General features: G+C 38.5%; 1 protein-coding gene across 8 annotated transcripts in view; it reads left to right on the plus strand.

Annotated features, from left to right (window-relative positions):
• The window catches only part of mark2b (MAP/microtubule affinity-regulating kinase 2b), a 63,445-nt gene that overhangs the window by 33,371 nt on the left and 6,834 nt on the right, over nt 1-23,240 (plus strand). For 5 of the 8 annotated variants that reach the window (XM_065248742.1, XM_065248746.1, XM_065248745.1 and 2 more), the window contains exons 7-16: nt 498-554; nt 4,426-4,662; nt 4,795-4,914; nt 6,374-6,476; nt 6,864-6,976; nt 7,062-7,200; nt 7,299-7,438; nt 9,933-10,021; nt 13,876-14,022; nt 19,748-20,011. In XM_065248742.1, coding sequence (XP_065104814.1) covers nt 498-554; nt 4,426-4,662; nt 4,795-4,914; nt 6,374-6,476; nt 6,864-6,976; nt 7,062-7,200; nt 7,299-7,438; nt 9,933-10,021; nt 13,876-14,022; nt 19,748-20,011 — 1,409 coding nt within the window. The remainder of the gene's footprint in view (nt 1-497; nt 555-4,425; nt 4,663-4,794; nt 4,915-6,373; nt 6,477-6,863; nt 6,977-7,061; nt 7,201-7,298; nt 7,439-9,932; nt 10,022-13,875; nt 14,023-19,747; nt 20,012-23,240) is intronic. The other 3 variants (XM_065248743.1, XM_065248748.1, XM_065248750.1) reach the window with 3 other exon arrangements.

Raw genomic sequence — 23,240 nt, forward strand, 5'->3', positions numbered from 1 at the left:
CTAGTTGCATATTTGTGATGTGCAAAGTGATGATCTATGTTCTGTAAAGACATCTTTTTAAGAGCATATTGCATGTTACTAAGGAAATAAAGATATCTGACATTTTGTAAAATGTCACTAAGCATGGTCAACATGTTTATTGCCTATTTGTAGTGACCTGGAAGTAGTGAAGAACTACTATTTTTGTTTGGATAACTTTTTGTTTTAAAATCTGCATAAGCCTAAAACTTAATTTCCAGGTTTAAAATACATTTCTTACATTTTTATGTGGTCTTCAACTTGTGAAATTATTTTATGACCGCACATTTCCATATCTCTGTTGTGTATATATACTGTGTGTAACATACATATATAGTGGTGCTATGGTTCACTGTGCTAGTAGGAAAGTGTGTGTGTCATTACTTACTGTATATAGGGCAACTCTATCAATGAGTGCCAGCTCCCATGAGCGATCAGTATTACCTTACTCACCACACCTTCTGTTTTTATCTCTCTAGATTGTGTCAGCTGTGCAGTATTGCCATCAGAAGTGCATTGTGCATAGAGATCTCAAGGTGAGTGTATATAGGGGCTCTATACAGGCACACAGTTGTTATGGTAGATCTGTCGATTGCTGTAATTCTCCTCCACCCCTCTCAGGACATTCAGCCTCCTTAAAAAACATGCATTGTCCGATCGTGTGTATTTCTCTTTTTTACACATGCCTATTTGTCTATTCTAAGTAATGGCACCTACAGTGCTGAAGATGGCAATGTTTGATATAATGACTTTGATAGGAGAACCGCAAATAATGAAGCACTTATCGAATATTCACAGATTAAACTATGATTTACCCTGGTATTTGGATACCGTGTTTGTTGTTTAATATGTGGATCCAAATAAAAGAAGAGTGTGTGTGTGTGTGTGTTTTTAGACCACACCTTTATAGTATAACTGCAGAGGTTTCTGCAGTTTAAGGGTTGGATTGCTGGCTTAATATTGTATTTCTCTTGAAAAGTTTCAGTTTGGTTGATTTTTCACACCAGCACCACAGGCAAAATATATTTTCTAGCTGAGCAAAGATGATAGATATAACTAGAATAGGCACTTCTATTAATATGAATGGGGGAAATGCAACGTTCAATGTGGCTATGCTAGCGATTGAAGTCCCGCCTTCTAGTAAATAGAACCTTTTATCAACAGATAAAGACTGTGTGCAGAGTGTTGCGAGATGCTTGCCAACCTGTAGACATGCACACTAGCTGAGGTGACCTTGAAAAAGTTGTTTTAACACAATTTGAGCTTATGAATCTGTTGATGTCCAGGGTAATTGTTGCCGGTGCATGTTGTGTAATTGGGTTTATTTTGCACATTCATGCATCTTTAGATTGCATTGTTCTTGTTGTTTGTGTGCCATAAGAGTGTGAGGACACTTCCAGTTGCAAACTGATACCCTCTATTAGCTGGTTCCTTTAAATGAAACAACCAAGAAGACTCATGAATCAGTCTGAAACACTGATGTTCCTTTTTAACATGTTCGAAAATGAACAGAGAACTGTTACTTTGTTTTGTCTGTCTGATTCAACATGTAGTTAAGCATACATTTTCTTGAGGGGTTTTCTGTAAAAAAACCTTGCTTACTATATATTTTATAAAGTATTCAGTAAAGGGCCGTTCACATTATAACAATAAATGTAACTATAAAAATATAGTTTTCAAAATCGTTTCATATTAAAGAGAATAGAGGAGTTCACACCACAACTACAATGATAAAGATACAAGGAACGATATTGTTGTGATAACTTTCTGGGCGAATTGTTTTTTCCACCTGGTGAACGATAAATTGACACCAGCGTTTTTCAATATTTTACTATGTTCTTACCTCAACTTAGATTAATTAATACATATCGTTTTTCAATCCGTGCACTTAATCTTACTATTAACTCTTTCACCGCCAGCATTTTTCATGATTTTCACAAAAGTTTAATGCCTTCCAGAAAATGCTCCTTTTTAAATATATAAACATATAATATATGAAATAAAAGAACAGACCCTCTGCTTTCAAACAAAAAAATCTGTTTCATCCTACCTTCATGTGTTCTCTTGTAATCACCTCTCAAATATGTGTAGGTTTCATCAAAAACACCAAATTTTGAGCAAAAAGCTGAGATAATTCCATTTTTGTGAAGGACTTTTGATAGAGATCAGATGCAGAGCGATCTTTAAAACATACACGGACATACAGCTGTTTGCCCTAGGGTTTTTATAAGTTGTAATTGCGGTATTGCAGATTGACGAGATATCTTGTCAATGGCGGGGAAAGAGTTAAACTACTCCCCCTCTCGCTCAAATTTCTGTATTAGGATTGATGATGTTACTGCAGGCAGAGGTCGAAGTGCTGCAAACAAAGGCTGTTTCTCAATTCCAAAAACGCAAAGAACGGACTTGCGTTCTCGTGAAGATTGGTCTAGCCAGGCAGCCTCGGAAGAACGAACTCAGAAGGTCGCGAGAACACAGAACGCACTTGTGAGAATTGAGATGTGTGTGATCTTCCTGTTGGTCACCTGACCTCTCCAGATTTCAGCGCGCAAGTCTGCGCTCGATGCATCCTCGATATCAAGAACACATCCGGGTATTTTTATGCGTCCTTTGTACTTGCCTTCTTGAGAATTGGAATAGAACTTCGCCGGTTAATGATGACGTGGAGCGAGGACACAAGGAGGCAAGATTGCTGAAGAACACATTTTGAGAAGCAGCCTAAGTCCTCGTCCACCATACAATATAGTTCTAATTTTTATCCACTTAATAAATCGCCACTTTTTATTTTGTGCCACCATACTTACTCGTGTAACTACTCAAGTAACAGTCTTTAAATATGGAAACCATGGAAGTGTTTGATGGCTAAATTCATCTCTGTTTGGATCCTAAGGAATGAATGGGGTAGGCTAAATGCTAACACATTCACAGTGCGCTGTACAAAGATTAAGTGCACACATTGAATAAAGATAGGTATGTATTAATTTGTCTAAGTTGGGGTAAGAACATAGTAAAATATTGAAAAATGGTGGTGTTTTCCTTTAATGACGTTAACTACAAGCGTTTTTTATTACAAGAAATATGCAATATTAGTTAATGCCATTAAAGGCAAGTGATTCCCGCAAAAGCGAATTAGTATTAAAGGAACAGTATGTAGGATTGTGGCCAAAACTGGTACTGCAATCACACAACTGGTGGCCAATACACAACATGACAACATAAACATCAGTTGAGGGCTGCAACTCCACTTTTTAAATGACAATATCCTGGCCGGACCACTGTTGTCAGTGATATAATTTGAAATAAAAATGATTTCTTAATATCAGGGCCATTTTATGATTAATTGATATACATTTCTTACATACTGTTCCTTTAAGTTATCATCTTATGATGTGGACGGTATATTAGTTATTATAGTTAACTTATTATGTGAACGACCCTTTAGGATCAAATTTGCCGGTCAGTGTTGCATGTCTACAAACAACAAAGTATTTCAAAAGGTCTGTGATATGATTTGGAAAACCTCTGACATGACATTTTGAACAGACAGATGTATAATATATTCATCAAAGACAGGCACAGCTAAATGAATTTCAGGGAGGACCTAAACTTTATTTAAAATAACATTTCAAAACGTTTAAATGTTATTTTTAATAAATTACGGCCAGTTCCACTATTACGGTCGCATTGCAGACCGATTGGCACATACAGTGCGGTCTAATCTCATGTTATTAGCATTCATACGCCCGCTGATTTGTCTGTGCAGTGTCACATTAATTCTGATTAGAATTTGATCACTCTGATAATTTACCAACTCAGTGGTCATCATGCACATTTGCTGTAATCACGATATGAGCATTGTCTTTTGGTCTACCGCAACATCCCTCTGGGGAGGTGTTGGGGTAGAGAGCCTTGGTGTAAGAGTGCGATTATATGCTCTGCTCATGCCTCATCTGTTTCTTTGTTGCTCTGTATGTGTGTATGTGCTTGTAAAAGTTTGGCTCTGTTGGCTGAGTAATATTTAACTCTGCAAACTGAGCCCATTTAGCACCCCGAATCTGTTGCTAGGCAACACGGCCTTCCTGTGTGGCTAAAGTTGGTGTGTAGATGTTGAGTGGCAGCACAGAGGGCGAGACTTGACACAAACACACACAGGCATAAGAAAACTCATTAGGAAAGTTGGATAGACACACATGAAGAAGAGAAAGAGGCAATTCTGATAGTCAGTGTTTGAAGATAAAAGCCAGATGTGGGTCATGTGGGTGTTGCTGATTGTGTGTGAATGTGAAAGATGATTCTGTATGTTTCTCATACTTTATATCAAGTGTCTGCTCTTATTCAAAGCTTTGCTGGACTTTTAAATGCAGTTTTTATCATAATCACTCCATTCCCTTATTCTGTCTTCCTCAGGCTGAGAACCTTTTGCTCGATGCGGACATGAACATTAAGATTGCTGACTTTGGCTTCAGTAACGAGTTCACGATGGGCAACAAGTTGGACACGTTCTGCGGGAGTCCGCCATATGCCGCCCCCGAACTCTTCCAGGGCAAAAAGTATGACGGACCGGAAGTGGACGTGTGGAGTCTCGGAGTAATACTGTACACGCTAGTCAGTGGCTCGCTCCCTTTCGATGGACAGAACTTAAAGGTGAGGTGGAGTAAAAAGGATGTGGCTGTTTTTGGTGTGTTTCTACAGTCATTTTGCTTTCATTTGTTTGATTTTGTTTCGCTTTGCATCAGCATTATTGTCGTCACTCATTGTTTTCTTTCTCTGAGGCAGGAGTTGCGGGAACGCGTGTTGAGAGGAAAGTACAGAATTCCCTTCTACATGTCCACAGATTGTGAGAACCTGCTGAAGAAGTTCCTCATTCTCAACCCCACCAAGAGGGGAAGTTTGGAGGTGAGCTTAATTTAGATGTGTGTACGGTCCCCTAAGAGCAGCCTTTTGTTAGGTGTCTTGCTCATAGGTATTGGGTTATTCAAACCTGCATCTTTGCAAGTACCAGCCCAGTGTTTAACCCCCGGCCACATAAAATTTCCAATATGATGATGTGGTGACTAACGATGACCACGTTTACATGCACCTTCATAATGGGATTTTATTTATTTTTTCAACATTGCGATTATACTTTACCTCATGTTAACACAATACTTTGATAAAAAATAATGCGATTTAAAGGGATAGTTCACCCAAAAATGAAAATAATGTCATTATTGACTCACCCTCATGTCGTTCCAAACTCCAACACAGTTTAAGATGTTTTATATTTAGTCCGAGAGCTTGCTGACCCTTCATTGAAAATTTACGTACGGTTACGGTATACTGTCCATGTCCAGAAAGGTAATAAAAACATCATCAAAGTAGTCGGTGTGACATCAGTGGGTCAGTTAGAATGTGTTGAAGCATCGAAAATACATTTTCAGATGATGTACGATGTGGCTGACGTGTTATCTGGTGCGCCCCATCTGTTTTTCTGCTTTTTTGTGCGCCCAGGCTTCGTTTACAGTCTGAGGGAGATGCACGCTGTAAGTTTGAATAAAACAAACTTCGCAAACATGTCTGAGGATAACATGTCGTCCGCGTCACTGCAGTCACGTGACTTTAGTCTTGCGCATGTATTTTCGATGCTTCAACACATTCTTACTGACCCACTGATGTCACATGGACTACTTTGATATGTTTTTATTACTTTTCTGGACATGGACAGTATACCGTACGTAGATTTTTAATGAAGGGTCAACAAGCTCTCAGACTAAATATAACATATCTTAAACTGTGTTCCGAAGATGAAAGGAGGTCTTAAGAGTTTGGAACGACATGAGGGTGAGTCAATAATGACATTATATAACTATCCCTTTAAGCTCAAAATTGTATTAAAACAGGTGGGTACGCCGCTTTTAATCACACTATTCGCCCCTGTAAACACTTCAATCGCATCGATAAACTTGACTTTAGGAAGTTTTCCCTGAATTTTGTCAATACGACTTCCTATCAGCAGTCTGCCTTCATCTAGAAACAGCTTAAATAATAGCAGCGTGTCAAACTATTACAGACACTGTAATAATAATATGTCTGTCTTCATCACGGCATCAAATAACGAAATGCGTCCATAAGAACGCATTTGTCATTAAACGTAAGTAAATTAAACCAGTGGACAAATATATGTGAGTTCATCATTGTGTTATGTGTGAATAATAACCACAATCATTAGCGAATAATCCGAAAATAAAAGCTGTATTTAAACAGGAGTGAAGAGGTCAGCTCCAGTCATGTAAACATCTTACCACAATTTAGTCCTTACACTGATTATTGAAAATAATCACATTTTGTCTGGTTTTTCTTTGTGTGTTTGGCTCAGCAGCAGATCATGAGGGATCGCTGGATGAATGTAGGTCACGAGGAAGACGAGCTGAAGCCCTTTATTGAACCCCAACCTGACTACAAAGACCCCAGGAGAACAGGTGTGTGTATGCCACTTATCGCTCTAAACATTCAGTTTATGTTCATGATGTTAAATCTTTCCACGTTATCTTGTCAATTAAGAGAACGCTTTCCTGCCAAAGACGAGTTTTTATGGCAATCTATATTTCCGTTATTATGCACTAGGTGGTGCTCTTACCCAACTTATAAAATACTAAAGCACATACTGATTCAAAAGCAGTAAAAACTCTTTAGATGTTTTCATCATCATTTTGAATCGGATCTCCAATGCAAAACATATTCTGGAAAGCATAAAACTTTTGTAAAAATCATAAAAAATGCTGGCGCTGGCTGGCCACACTTTTTAAATGCTGGCGGGGAAAGAGTTAACTAAGCATTAGTATAACTTGCGTGTGTTTCCCCCACAGATATAATGCTTCAAATGGGTTTCTTACAAGAGGAAATACAAGACTCCCTCGTCAACCAAAAATACGATGAAGTCATGGCAACCTTTCTGCTTCTTGACTATAGGAATTCAGAGGTATACACATGTGTAAATGTACACGCGTACCCCAAACTGTGATTATATATCCTGTCATGCTATAAACTCCTTTGTGCTTATGCAGCTTGACGAGGGTGTCACCTTGTCACTAAAGCCCCGTCCAGGAAATGACCTCACAAACAGTAACGCCCCATCTCCACCTAATAAGGTACAGCGCAGCGTGTCGTCCACTCAGAAGCCGGTCAGAAGATCGACAGATCAGGGTGCGTTGATTAGCTGCGTAGATAAAGATGCCTCAAAAGACCTTTTATAATTTTCACACCCGCTCTCGTTCTTATTCTTCTGCTGTTGTTCTTCTCAGGCTCACACTCGAAACGGTTTCAGGGAGAAAACAAGCATGGAGTTGAGGATTCTGGGAGGAAAGGTTCAAATAGCTCCACCAAAGTTCCACCCAGTCCCGTCATCTCCAGCGAACGCAAAAAGAGCTCCACACCCTCCACTGTAAGTGTGTTGTGTTGTGTTGTGTATGAATGAGATTATTGTTTTATGTGTGACTAATGCTTAATTATTTCCTCCCTTTATTGTTTTTTACTTTAGGTGCACATAAACTATTAAATTATCAAGGAATGCCAAAATGTAATGTTGTCTTTTGAGTACAGTTAGCGCTCTTATGGTTCGAATCCAGCTCGTCTCTTTTCCTAATTCTATGTAATTAGAGTAGAGTACTAACTAAACAGAGCGGTTGTTGATCTTCAACAAACTGAAATTAAACAATGTACAGTACAGCACGGTAGTGCGCTCAGGCTTGTCAACAGAGCGAATGAAGTACCAAATTTACATTGTGTGCTGCAGGAGTTTCCCTATGTTTGAGGAATATGTCATTACATTATGAACTATGGAAGCTTTTCAACTTTAATAGCAGGGTTTGTGTTCCACATTGATATTTCTCAAGCAGCAGATGGCAAGGAGGGCTTGCCCACTGTTGAAGTGATCTCTGTCTGAACGAGGGACGTTTGGCATGCCCAGTGTTCTTGGCCTCTCTGGTTATTTCTGTGAAAATGCGACAGAGATTTCCGTCTTGGAGTAGTTTACATAAACCAAAGTGGACTTGGAGTTTCTGTTCTTGCAAAAAGGCAAATATTTGTCTATAGATAGCCTTAACACTTTCTTTTGTTCTCCATACAAAATGCAAATACTGTGTTTCGAAATATAGATTTACATGCCTTTAGTTAATAAGATTATTATTAACTTTTTAAAAAAAAAACATTTTTAGATATACTAAATGCAAATGGAAAAGAAATTGGGGAGGTTTCCCAGACAGGGTTTAGATTAATCAAGGACTAGGCCTTAGTTATATTAGGAAATTTAAGTCATTTTATTTTTCATTGCTGTGTACATTATTCAAGACTCATGGCAGTTGTTTCGTTTAAAAAATTAACATCCGACCATTCATTCTTCTTATCTCTGAACTTAAAGGGGACAGAGAATGAAAACCCATTTTTACCTTGTCTTTGTTGAATAATGGTAGTCTACCCACAATCACGAACATACAAAAAATGCTAAACATCTCAGTCTTATAGAAATTCCTCTTTTTGAAATGTCAAGCCAGAAAACGGCCCAATCTGAAAAACTGATGCTTATAACATCACAGGCATCTCACTGCCCCTCCACTTTAAAATAATTGGCTACATTTTTTGAGTGGCAGCAAAGTCAGCCAATCAGTAATGAGATTGCAAGTTAAGCCAGTAGGGGGAGCCAAATAGGTGCAAAACCACTTGTTTAAAATCCCCCACCCTAATAGAGCTATCTGAGAGAGGTTTTTAGGAAGCTTCTAAGGCATTACAGACCCAAACAAAACTTTTTTTGTCTACATGTCACTTCACAGAAGGATAAATACTCCGTTCAATCATTCTATGTCACCTTTAAACATTGACAGGAAGTACTAGCATAGGGGCACGTAACACATTTTTTTGCTACGGTTTGCATATGGTGGTGTGTTCTCAATTGGCATTTTCCATTGCTTTGTACTCCATTATTTGGTTTGGGTCAGGTCGGGTCAGCTCACCTCATTTTGGCTCGATTAGCTTTTCCATTGAGTTTAGTAACACTTTGCGTGTCGTTATATTTGCGCTGCCTATTGCTGTATCATACAAGTGAGAGCGTTGTTGAAATGCTAAACATCCCCATACATTCATTTATTTCTCATTCCGCCACAAAATTAAAATCGACCACCACAAAGATGTTTGCACATCGTGTTTATCACTACCTCTGTATCATATGACAGTTTCTTTACAAACACCGGTGATGTTGTCAGTCGACACGCTCCGCTGAGCCTCATTGAAGTCCATACTCAAATATAATATGCACGTGCGTTGTGAATGTGCCGTTACAAACTGCAAGTCTGGAAAAAAACTGTATGGTATTCCTGGTTCTCAACCGGTGGATGTTTTTTTCGCTAAAAGGGAGTTTGGGAACTAATAGCAGAGCACAGAAGACAACATGTTTGATTGAGACAGCGCAAGCTAGCACTGAGGTAAAGCTAATCTTTACATTATAGCGATGACGCTAGCAGTGACGATTCTTTCAGACAAATCAGTGATCCACGGTGTTTTCGCCTCACGTTTGGTATCAGCTCGGATCGCTTGGAACCCCAACCGAGGTGGTACTAAAAAAGGTATCGGGTACTACATACTGCACCCAATGGAAAAGCTCCCAAAAGTAAGCTGACCCAAACTAAACCAAACTGTGGGGTACTACACAATGGAAAAGCGCCAAATGACAGCTTACCTAATGTTATATCCTATTATATAAAAAATAGCAAAAAGCCCAACATACTGCCAAGCTTCACAATAGCATATTGCATCGTAACATATTCTAACGCAACCCATGTATCGTATCATTCTTGCCTATACACAGAAAATTCTCCTTTTTTAATATCCAGATATTTTTGGTTGATTGTAATATTGTTGGCTTGTGTGTATATTTGTGATTTCAGAATAGTATCCTGTCCACGACCACAAACCGCAGCAGAAACTCTCCTATTTCTGAGCGGGCAACTTTGGGAGTGCAGAACGGGAAGGACAGGTACATTTAAACGCACACTCACACATTTTTTTTACGGATTATACATCTCAGAAATGCAAAGAACAGAAAAACCCTTTCCTCTGAGAAAAAAGGTTTTTCTTGTATGTTTTAAATTGTAGAAAACCCTTTTGTGTGTCTTACACACACACACACACACACACTCACACACACACACACTCAAACACACACAGTTTGTTCTTCCAGATTAGATCACTAACAAAATCAGTCATAAATTTGCTCTAATATACACTGTTATGCAACCACAAACACACACACTCACACAGTCAGTCTGCCTCTATTTTGGTTTCTATGCCGTTGGCTGTTACCTGCATGCCCAGCCTGGCAAGCTTTTGATCCCCAGAAAGACAGAATCGTGCCAGGTTAACATACGTCATCCTGGATTTCAGTCGGATTAGTGACGCCTCTTTGATTTGGTTTTAAGAGAACCATTTCATTCAAACCCACACAATCCAAAGTCCATCACTTAATAATGTGTTACCTTTCCTTAAACCCATTTAGATGCCTTAAATGGGTAACACACAGACAGATACACCTAAGGTGCTGTTCTTGCCAACATAACGCTGTGTAATAGCATCGTATAAACCTCCACATCATCTTAACAAACCCACCCCTTTACCAACACAAACCCTATCAGTCAGTCGATCTCTTACTTCCTCCACTGCACCTCCACACTAACCATATAACTCCTTGCTGCCTAACATTTACATGCTGAGGATACATGCATATATGCTCACAGTGAACTGTGTAATGACTGTATCCATAATGCATAAGCATATGCATGACATGTTGTTTTATTAAATGGTGATAGAGCTTTCTGCCTAGTGGAGTCATGTTGCACAGAGATGATTTCCTCTCATTTCTAAAACAGGAAACAAACTAGGCACACATCAAACAAAAGATGTTGCACTTATATATACATTTAAATATTTCTTGTCATTATAGTAGCATGTAAGTAGAATTACTTTTTTCCACAAAAACAAAAAATGACCTCCATGAATTCAAACTCATTAATTGTGCAGATTCCAGTGTAGAAAGCCATTTGCCAAAATAAAGGCTTGTTCACACTACATCTTTAAAAAAGGTAGTTTTATATATTTAGAGCTGGAAGAGATTGTAGAAGAATTGATATACTTTTTTGTCATTCAGACTTAGTGTGAACAAGTGTTAAATGTGCTCATCAAACAGAGCTGTGTTATGTCTCTATGGGTTTGTGTAAATGATTTTGCGTTTAAGACCCCATGAAATTCAAACAGTTTTGTGTATTTAATGCATGTCTGTTTCTCCGTTAATGCACTTCTGCAAAAAAGATAAAGCAAAAATTTTGATGACGTGATTTGATTAAAATTTGTTTATAAAATTCCCTTTCAATTATCGATATCTCTTTCTGACTTGTAATAGCAAGTGGCAAATCATAGGCAATGGCTGAACTGTAAGCTAAATACTGTTGGTTTATATAATAATGGTATAATAAGTCCTCGACTATGTCCCAGTCCAACTTCCTGTTTATAAGAAATATGTTAATACAGTAAAAAAAAGAGAGCAGTGATTTCATGGGGTCTTGAAGAGTTAAAACCTTTTGTTCACTTAATGATTTGCCTCTGTGTTTTCTCATGAGCTTATCTGAAAGCATTCAGCAGTGTGTCGGGTTAAATGTTCCCCACACATCTCTCTTTCTTTTCTTTTTCTCACTCTCCGTTTTTCCCTGTCTGTGTCATACGTGAGTGTGTGCCTTTATGTTTTGTGAGTGTATGTATAGCTTTAAGTGGATTAAGGTGGCTTGTGATGGAAAAAAGCACTATTAACTCTGTTGTAAGATTCCTGTAGTCGTCTGTAATTGGCTTAGCTTCTGTCTGCCACACGTACTGTAGCAAAGTGACGGCATGTTATTTCTCCAGCACAAGCTCAGCTGATCCCTGTGTGCATTGTGTGTTTCTTTTGTGTTTTTTTCTGTGAAATCAGCATGACCTTGCGTTCGCTCTCTCTTTCTCTCTCTCTCTCTCTCTCTCTCTCTCTCTCTCTCTCTCTCTCTCTCATCTATTCATCCATCCCATCTATTCTTTAATCCCATCTATCCATCAGTCCAGCCCATCAATCCATCCCATTTATCTATCCATCCCATCCATCTATCCCATCCATCTATCCGTCCATCCCATCAGTCCATCCAATCCGTCCATCCCATCCATCCATCCCATCAGTCCATCCCATCCATCCATCAGTCCATCCCATCCATCAGTTCAGTCCCATCCCATCCATCCATCAGTTCAGTCCCATCCCATCCATCAGTTCAGTCCCATCCCATCCATCAGTTCAGTCCAGTCCAGTCCATCCCATCCATCAGTTCAGTCCATCCCATCCATCAGTTCAGTCCATCCTATCCTATCCCATCCATCAGTTCAGTCCATCCTATCCTATCCCATCCCATCCATCAGTTTATCCCATCCATCAGTCCATCCCACCCATCCGTCCATCCCATCCATCAGTTCAGTCCATCCCATCCCGTCCATCTCATCCATCATCACTTCAGTCCATCCCATCCATCCATCCATCAGTTCAGTCCATCCCATCCATCAGTTCAGTCTATCCTATCCCATCCCATCCATCAGTTTATCCCATCCATCAGTCCATCCCACCCATCCGTCCATCCCATCCATCAGTTCAGTCCATCCCATCCATCCATCAGTTCAGTCCATCCCATCCATCAGTTCAGTCCATACCATCCATCAGTTCAGTCCATACCATCCATCAGTTCAGTCCATACCATCCATCAGTTCAGTCCATACCATCCATCAGTTCAGTCCATACCATCCATCAGTTCAGTCCATCCCATCCATCAGTTCAGTCCATCCCATCCATCAGTTCAGTCCATCCCATCCATCAGTTCAGACCATCCCATCCATCAGTTCAGTCAATCCCATCCATCAGTTCAGTCCATCCCATCCATCAGTCCAGTCCATCCCATCCATCAGTCCAGTCCAGTCCATCCCATCCGTCCATCCATCCATCAGTTCAGTCAAGTCCAGTCCAGTCCATCCCATCCATCAGTTCAGTCCATACCATGCATCCATCAGTCCAGTCCATCCCATCCCATCAGTCCATCCATCAGTTCAGTCCAGTCCATCCCATCCCATCCATCCATCAGTTCAGTCCATCCTATCCCATCAGTCCATCCCATCAATCCATAAGTCCATCCCATCTATCTGTTCCATTTATCTATTCTTCCATCCATCCCATCTTTTCATCCATCCACATACCTACCTACCTACGTATCTATCTACCTACCTATCTAATAGGGATGCACAATAATTTGCATGTGATTGTCATTGCGCATCTTATCAGTGAAGCCTGTTCTGTGATTAGAAGTAAATCGGCATCACCTGCTTTCAGATGGAGCGGCATTTACTACACAAAGCCGTAGTTCATTGACAATCGGGCAATTTCGCATTAATTTTTGCGGTCGAATCACCTGCGTATGGCCCAGCTTGCCAGTGAACTCCGGTAGTAAATGCTGCTCCATCTGAATAGCAGGTGATGGCGATGTACAACTAATCAAGGAACCGCCTTTACTGATGAGATGTGCATGATATCGCATGCAAATTATCGCGCATCCCTACTATCTACCTACCTTTCTACCTATCTATCTTTCTACCTACCCACCTGCCTATCTATCTACCTATGAATCCATCTATCTAATGTGTGCCTAGTGTGGTTTTTCTAATGGAATGATTCTCCCTTCCTCCCTGCTCCACACATTTGCACGCACTCGTGTCTACGCGTGTGTCGGTTTGTACGTGTGTGCGCATGGGGGGAACGCTGTCCGTTCTCTCTTCCATCAGCCTGAGCACTCCGGGGTCCCGCGCCTCCACGGCCTCGGCCGGCGCCGTGCTCTCTTCATCCTCCTCTTACTCACGCCCCCGCCATCACAAGTCCCTCTCCACCTCTGCCCATCCTTGCCCCGCAGACCTGCACTCACACCGGCCCAGGCAAGTCCACACGCCACCACAAAGAGAGCCTGACTGGAAACAGTCGGCAAGTCATGTCAGATACTTTACAATGTCATGTAAAACAATGACTTTATTCTGGAAAGTTATTAACTATAGCAATTAGAAGCGACAGGGGATTCGGCATACTTAAAAGTCAGTGTTTGGAAGAAAAGGAGGTTGTGAAATTGTTTCTGGAGTTTACAGAGAGTCAACAACGAGATGTATAAGTAGAACAAAGCAAGGCAAATATTTGATATCCCTGCTCAAAAGACCAACATGTCTGGCCAACATCATATATTGCGTTTAGGACATTGGTCCACAGCCTAGGATGTCTTGACTAGCTAAATTAGCTGGGTTTCTTGGTCAGCAAAACTTCTATGGTCATTATAAACCAGCCTGGACTGGGATGGAAATATGTTGCTGGTCTCCACTGGTATTTTCAGCAGGGTTTTCAGGGACAAAGATAAGAAATAATAACATTTGCTATTACACAGTATAGTTATGTGTTTATTTTACTTGTTAAGAAAGGAAATTGATGGTGATAGCTAACCCTTGACAATAGGGACTGTGATGCGATTTGTTTACTTTGTACCTTTTTACCACACACACATGCACTGTGGAGCAGTTGTGCCGCATTCCTGTATCACCCCAGTCAAAGATAACATCCCTCTGCTGACAATAAACAGACCCCACTTCAATCTGTGGCCAAATGACACTTTCAAGAGCCGTTTTTTAGCAAAGCACATGCGTCCGAGCCACGACCTGTTGGTCACCACCACCACCACACGTTGACACAGCACATTAAGCCTTGCAGTTATAGTGGGTGGTACGAGTCGCACTTGCAACATGGCATCAGATTCATCTTCCCCATCAATTAAAATATAAGCAAACACCATATTTACCCAGCCTTGATTATAGCGTGGAGTGGGAATGATTGGTGTCAGTGCTGTTGTAAGTGAATGGCTGGTCTGTTGCATGCAGTGAGCTGAGGCTCTTCCGAGCGTGGTTGGGGACCATTGAGAGAAGGTACTGCTGCTTTGATACATCACTTCTCTCATTCCCCTGTGTACCGTTTCCTCTTTTAAGTGAAACTGTACCTTTGTGCAAGGGCCATATATACAGATCTGTGCATTGTATATATGAGTGAGTGAAGAGCCATGTATAAAACATAGTGTGACTCCTTCTGTCTTTTCAAGGCCTTTCACATGATTTGAGTCACATGACAAGTGTCGTGCCCCATTTAACTTCCATGTTAAAAGCAGCTAGAAAAAAGTGCAAGCAAAAAGTGACGTATTGAACTATTTTGAACGTGATGGAATAGCTCGCCCAATATTGTGTCATCACTTACACACTCCTGTTGTTAAAGCAACACTAAAGAGTTTTTTTTACCTTTAAAATAACGTTTCCAAAAAGGTTTCAGCCGTTCATCCACTCGAAACCGGGTGAACGGCACTTTCACATTCGCTTTGCAGTCCTCTATCGGCCAAAACCACACTAAAGAAGTTTTCAACCGTCGGGTAGCGGTCCTGTAGTTAGAGTGAAACCTACAAAAACTTGCTTTACAGCAGACCTACAATCCAATCAGAGCCAGCTATGCTGCAGTAGGCAATTTCTGGTTTTATTTCATCTTGAAAGAATATTTGGGGGATAATTGCAAAAATGTCAATGTGGTGTAACCGGTCCGTCAACTGGTGTAACTATTTTTTTTTAAATGAAAATATAAATATATTCATAAAAAAAATGTGGAATAAAATATAACCATCTAGTTTAGTGTAATATGATTTTTTTACATAATTTTTCAAAGATTATTTGTAAAACAGAGCTGTTTTCAGCATATGTCAGGACAAATTTTACAAAAACGCATTCAAATTTACATTTAGAAATAACTAATCAAATGATATTTTAAAATGATTTTTTGATGATTACACTTATATGCCATCAAGGTGGATAAAATATTTAATATTTCTCATTCTTTGGCACAATTGGCTGTTACACCATTTGACCTTTTTTCAGGGCCATTCATTCTTAACTTTCATAAAAATTGTTCAAATGTAATTTTTTATTGGATAAAATTAACATAATTACACTATGTGCATTGAAATTAACCTGATGCAAGCTTTTAAACAAGTGTTTTTTAAGATTTTAGAATTTTACATTTTTCACTGGCCCTGTTACAAACCTGTATACATTTTTTGTTCTGATGAACACGAAGGAATGTTTGTAACCAAACTGATCAGGCCTCATTGAATTCCATAGTAGGAAAATACTATGGAGGACCACAAGAGTCATGCAAAATGTAATAAAGAACTTCAATATTTAATAACTACCTGGACAATAAAAATAGCAATTAATACATTTGTTTAAAAATTCATTAATTAATATATAAATAAATAGACAAAGTTACAAAAAAATCATTATGTAACATTTTATGAGGGAATAAAAAGTGAGATTATAAAAATAATGTAGAAATGAAATATTAATCCATTAATAAATAGTTCAAATTAATATAACAATTTACAAAAACAACATAAAACACTTAATAAGTTCATCATTTTAAATTGCATTTACAAATTCTTAATTAAATAATGGAATTTCAAAATGTATTTCAAAAAGCGATTTAAAAAGAGAAATAAATAACTGGATTTATAAATTGAACTACAAATACAGGTTTAATTTGGGCATTTAAAAGGGCATTTCCGTTTAACATTTATGTTTTCATTTTCCTGATGGTTCTCCTTATTCTTTTCGCTATTCAATTTGCTTTTCATTTTGCCTCTCTATTTAGCTTTTCCGTGACTCTTTGGGTCCTCATCCGAGATCTATAAATCTGTGCATGACGTACAATCAGAGCCAATCAGCGAGCTTGCTACATCCACCTGGCCATAGCTAATTTGCATTTCTCATTTGACCATTTGCAAGGACCCAAAGAATCACGGAAAAGCTAAATAGAGAGGCTAAAACGAAAAGCAAATCGAATAAATGCAATTTAAAATTATGAACTTATTGAGTGTTGTATGTTGTTTTTGTAAATTGTTATATTACTTTGAACTATTTATTAATGGATAAATATTTCATGTCTACATTATTTTTATAATCTCACTTTTTATTGCCTTATAAAATGTTACATAATGATTTTTTTGTAACTTTGTCTATTTATTTATATATGAATTAATGAATTTTTAAACAAATCTATTAATTGCTATTTTTATTGTCCAGGTAGTTACTAAATATTGAAGTTCTTTATTACATTTTGCATGAATCTTGTGGTCCTCCATAAAATACATCTAAAATACTATGGAAGTAAAACGTTTGTAGCAACATGAGATAAAGATAGAGTAAATTATGACATTTTCATTTTTGGGTTAACTATCCCTTTATGTCAGATAATCAAGGCAAATACGTGAAGTAAAAGGACTTGGTTTACAAATCAATTTTCTTGGATTGCTTTACAAGTCGAAGTACAGTAGTGGTCAAAAGTGAACTCCGAGGAAGAAAAACTATATTTTTTCAAACTGTCAAATTATGATGTATTATACAAAATGGACAAAAGACTAAAATTAAGATAAGTTAATAAAATAATTTGGCAAAAAGGCAAACCATCTGGGTTTTAATTGAATATACATAAAGCATGCATAGAAAACAAAATGCTACAAGCAAACAATGATTATAATTTTATCTGTTGTTAATGTTGCGATTTGATCCTTTTTCTTGGTTGTTTTGGGCTATATTTTTATGTACCAATGCTTACAAAATGTTTCATGATCTTTAAATAAATATTTGAATAAAGAACCAAGATGCCAATTGGTTTTATAATTGGACATCACTTTTAGCCACTACTGTATTTGTGTACAAACTTGATAAGTTGAGAATTTTTAATTTTCAGAAATTATTAGGTGCACTTTGAGACATAAGCCACAAACTCAATGTAAATTTTCACATTACTATGTAGTTCCTGGTGACGGTGTTGCTCAACAAAGTTCAGCGCATTGAAGAACAATGATATGAGTCATGTGACACGGCCTTCACTTTAACACCCCAGAAATGTGTGATTTATCACTGTGAAATCTCAGCTGCAAGCATCAATCGTAACACGTGTTAAAGCTACTGTAATGTTACACTGATGTTACTTTGACCCATGCATTTCCTGACATATAGGCAGATGTGTTTTCACAGTGACATGGGTTTTGTCCTTAAGCTCCTGTCAGTATTTGCTGGTGTGTGATTTTAACTTTTCCAACATACTATTGTGTTACCATAGGTCCCTTAACCTGTGTTTGTGCGTATTAGTATGCCTAGGTTTATCCCCAAATTGATCCCTGATTATTCTTTGCTCCATGTTACAATGCTGTCCCAGTGATGTGTGAAGTGATTCAGGTCTTATCTGCACACAGTTGAATGTTTTGAAATGCTGTGAATTTTCCTGTTCAACTTGGGATCATATTAAGTCCATGTATTAGGGCTTATGTTTAGATTTGTAAGCAAGTGATTGTGAATTACAAAATAGAAAAAGACGTTTGAGATGTAACCGAGGAAAAGAATAGACGTTTGTTTAAAGTGAGTCAGTCGCATGGTGACCAAAAATTATGCTTTGCTGTTACTTTGAAGTCAAATTGAACATGTACTGCTTTAAAACAGAATATTTGCAAGAGAAAAACTGAAGCGCAGGACTATTTCTATCTATCGACAACAACTTAATCATACATTTTGGTGTTTTATACTAGAATGAGTATACAACATAAATGCCGTCAATCAGGCAATATTTATTTAAATGGTAGTGAAATGGTGACCAGGACTTAGAGACAGAAGGTCAAATTCATGTTTGAGAGCATCTCAACATGTTTATTACAATTATTACATAACCATCATTAAATAACTGCATTAACTTTTGGCAAGATTTTATTACTGTAGCCTATAAATATTTGCAGTCATTAAGGCAGTCGTTTCAGAGACAGGATTTAGTACTGAAGTTTTGTACAAAAGTTTTCACTTCTTCGACGCAAACCAGTGTGTGAAACCTTGTCAAATCAGGAGCTTAAAAAGGTCATTATAGGACACAGCCATGTCTGAGAGATCTTCACACTTCACCTTCTTGCTGAAGTGACTGTACAGTGTTTTGTAATCTAGCTATTTGGCAAGTTAATGCACCCAGAGTCATGTGACTTCCCTGGCCTGTGCCAATTGGCGCCTGGTTTTGGCAAGATTTAACTACACTGGTTGTCTCTTAAACAGATGTTGGCATGGACATGACATGGTTGTGTGAGATTTTCACAGACAGTTTTCAGTGCGCGCACACATGCAGTGAAAAAGTTTTACAATATGTGTGTGTGGGAATGAGAGATTAAGCCGATTAAAGAACTATGGGTTGGGTCAGATATGTGATGTCAGCTATATTGTATTATTTTGACATTGCATAACATGTAGCACAGAGGACATAACGCAAACATATCTCAAAATATATAGCATTTGTATATAAGATAAAAAATTAAACAGAATTACATTCATGGTGAATCTTTTAAAAAATAAAAAAATGAAGATTTCATACCATCTGTTGCTGTTCTTTCTGCAGATTTAGATGATAAAAATGAACCTTACATGTCCCTGCTATCATTTCATTATTTATTTAGGGTTTAATTTTGAAAGTTCATGTAAAAAAAAAAGTTTTATATATAATATACTAATTTTTATTTGTTTCCTTTTGTTTGTAACAAACATCGTTTTGTCACAGTGATCCCCCTCAGAGAGCACCTGGTGCCTCCCCGTCAGCCCACAATATCAGCAGTGCAGCTGGGACGGATCGTACCAACTTCCCAAGAGGGGTGCCAACCCGCAACACCTTTCACCTGGGGCAACAAAGGGGCGCACGAGACCAACAGGGTTCTCCGTACCACGGAGGCCCCGCCTCCCCTTCACTCTCCCATGGCAACAGCCAACAACGACGACCTGCGGCTTCGGGCATCTTCAGCAAGTTCACCTCAAAGTTTGTGCGCAGGTGAGAGAGAAAGAGTTGTGGCGAGCTGTGATGGGTGAATGACAGGGAGAGACTGAGCAGGTTTCGGGAGGCGTTAACACAAAAAGCCAGAGTCTGGCTGAGAGATGTGGTGTGAAGATGAGTGCGAATGCCGGGTATTTTTGGCGTTTAAAGGATGGTGGTGAAAAACCAGAGAACGAGAGTTGTTAAAAAAAGATTAAACAGAAGGCGGCCGCATTGACACATCACATTATCACAGCTCTGCTTCCTACTTGAGCTGTGTGTGTGATGCCCATTTCGTAGGTTTCTGTTATTACGATAATTTTTTTTTTTTTTTACTTTTCACAAGTAGACTTTTTCCTCACGAACCACATTTCACCCACAGGGTCGGGCCTTTATTTGACAATGAGTGCGCTGTTATCTCAACACGAATCTCAGCTTATTTATACGCTTGCATATTTCTCGTCAGTTTCATCATCTCTGTCTCTAACTTTCAGCAACACATTTCTACCTTTCCCACACCTCCGTGGCGACAGTATCCTTGGTAACAGCTGAGGTATTGCATTCCCCTGCTCTATAAATACTTATGAAGGGGACACCTCGGTACGCTTTCACTACTGCCACCCCATAGCAGTTGACATAAATCTTACGCTGCATAATAACACGGTTCCTTCAGACAGTATACGTTGGGTTTAAATGGTGTAATTTTTAACAGCACAGCACAAAACTTTTTGTTCTTAAACTCAAACACAAAAACTTTCTCAGCGTGTACAATAGGAGGCTTTTATCTCATGTCCAGTTTCAGATTTCAAAAAGAAAGGGTGAAATGGCAGTTGCCGTTCTCCAAACAATTGTTTTGTGTACGAGTGTGTGTTTGTCTGTTTGTTTTTATGTCCTTTTGTGTGCAAGTTCAAGCCACTGTGGGAATGAAAGAGTAGTGTTTAAACAGAAAGTCACACAAAAAAAAACAATATCCAATGTGAATATAATATTAAGTATTGATTTTATTCTTATGAATCTGGTTTGATCTTGAGAGCAGGCATTCTGTACAAAAAATTGTCCCTGTAATTGAGTCAATTTAGAGATAGCAAGTTAGCAACCTGGAGGTCCATCTCAACATATCCCAATGCCATTTGTGTTTACTGTGACTGCTATAACCTTTATTAACTCATTCCCCGCCAGTTTCCCACCAGCTTTTTTGTGATTAACTAAAGTTTTACAAAATGCCTTCTAGGAAAAATGTCTTCTAAAAATATATAAACATACATATATATCAAATGAAAGAACAGACCCTCTGCTTTCAAACAAACAAACAAAACAGAAAAAAAAAATTTTCATCCTATCTTTTTCTCTGTTTATAAATTCTTAAATATAGGTATTTTTCTTCAAAAATACAAAAAGCTGAAATAATTGCATTTTTGTAAAGTATTTTTTTAGAGATCAGAATTAGAATGATTATCAAAACATACACGGAGTGTACAATTCATAAATAATTGCTTACATTTTTATTGGGTGAGAGCGGCATCCAATGGTTAATCGCAGTACTACAGATTACCATAAAACTCAGCAGGAACACATTTTTTCATGCAAATCTTTTCTTTTAATTGATGAGGTCATTTGTCAATGGCGGGGAATGAGTTAAGTGTAACCGGCTTAAAAAAATAGTTCACCCCAAAATAAAAACTAGCCCATATTTTACTTATCCTCAAACTTTTACTTTCTTCTTTCAGCCAAAATTGTTGAGTTATATTAAAGGGGCATTGTGGCCTGGCTAACACCAGAGCAGTCTCATAGAGAATGAGACGTGGTCTGGAAACCACATGCTCATTTTCTCGTATTTGAGGCGTGGTTAACGAATGCCCAGAGCCGTTTATTGGGCGCTACGAATGTCTATCAAATGCATCTGTACGTAGCTCATTAGCCAATCATTTCAATTTTAACAGATGAGGTATGTAGAGCGACATCAATTCAAACGTAAACAACTTTTATCGGGTACGTGTGCACATAGCTAAAATCTATGCAACTAAACCGGTAGCTGTATATTGATATTGAAAAGCAACACTACTTAATGGCACTGTGACAACCACAGTACAGGCATAATGACAATATGATATTAATAATACCACTTACCATTTATAAGTTAAATGGACTGCGTTGATGACTAGCAGGTTGGTCCTATAAAACTCTGTTGCTATCATGTCTTGCCATATCCAAACATCCTTCTTGGATATGAAATTGTTTAACGCCAAAAGTTGCTCTTTTTTAAATAAACTTTGCCTTGAAAACTACTACTACTAGAACACTATCTAAGCCTGCATCGAAAATTAACTTCGCGTCTGCTCCCGCATTGCTTCGGTGTGTCGCATAGACTTCGTCATCTCTTGTTGCCCCCTCCCCGTTCTGTGATTGGTTCCCTATTTGAAAAATTGGTACATGGTTTCCATGCTAGACTTGCAGCGTGAATAAATTTGCGCGCTAGGCAGCACGGGGAAACCAAGGCTAGGTGCATTGTTTAACTTTTAGAAGGATCTCTTGACAGAAATGCAATTTACATAACTATATTATTAGTGGTGTATAAAGATCTTACTAAATAAACTGTTGTGTTTTTATTACCTTAGAATGAGCCATTTTTATCTACATACACCGCAGGTCTCCTTAATTGGAAGTCGCTGTCATGTTTCTACAGTAGCCGGGGTTGTGCCGATAGACGGTAGTATTGTGTATCGACGATCGTCAGACATATCGCCAAAACCAGGCTTTCATGACGATATTGGCCGATGGTTATTATTATTATCATCATAGTATCACATTAACATGCACATTGCGTGCTTTTCCTCCCATGAGAGGGTTTGTGGGTTTCACTTTGCGCGAGAGAATTTGTAACCTGAGCTTTTCTGTGCTCGGATTAATGGCATCAGTTTTAAGAAGGTTGCGGTCATGAAAGTGTTGCCCTTGCTGCTTTTTTGTCCACCAATCGTGTATCGCGATTTCATAGGCTGACGATAGGACGATCTCAAAATGGGGCACTAGTATGAATGCTCTTTTTCAAGCTTTAAAAATGGGGCACTATCCAATAATATTATAAAGGTAAAAAAAATATTTAATATAACTTAATCTGTGTTTGGCTGAAAAAGAATGTTATATACACCTAGGATGGTTTGATGGTAATTAAAATATACGCAAATTTTCATCTCGGGGTTAACTATTGCTTTAAAATGACTGACTGCAAGATTTTACTGTATTACTTGCA

The sequence above is a fragment of the Paramisgurnus dabryanus genome, chromosome 2 (genome assembly GCF_030506205.2).
Source record: "Paramisgurnus dabryanus chromosome 2, PD_genome_1.1, whole genome shotgun sequence".
In the NCBI taxonomy this organism is placed as follows: domain Eukaryota; kingdom Metazoa; phylum Chordata; class Actinopteri; order Cypriniformes; family Cobitidae; genus Paramisgurnus; species Paramisgurnus dabryanus.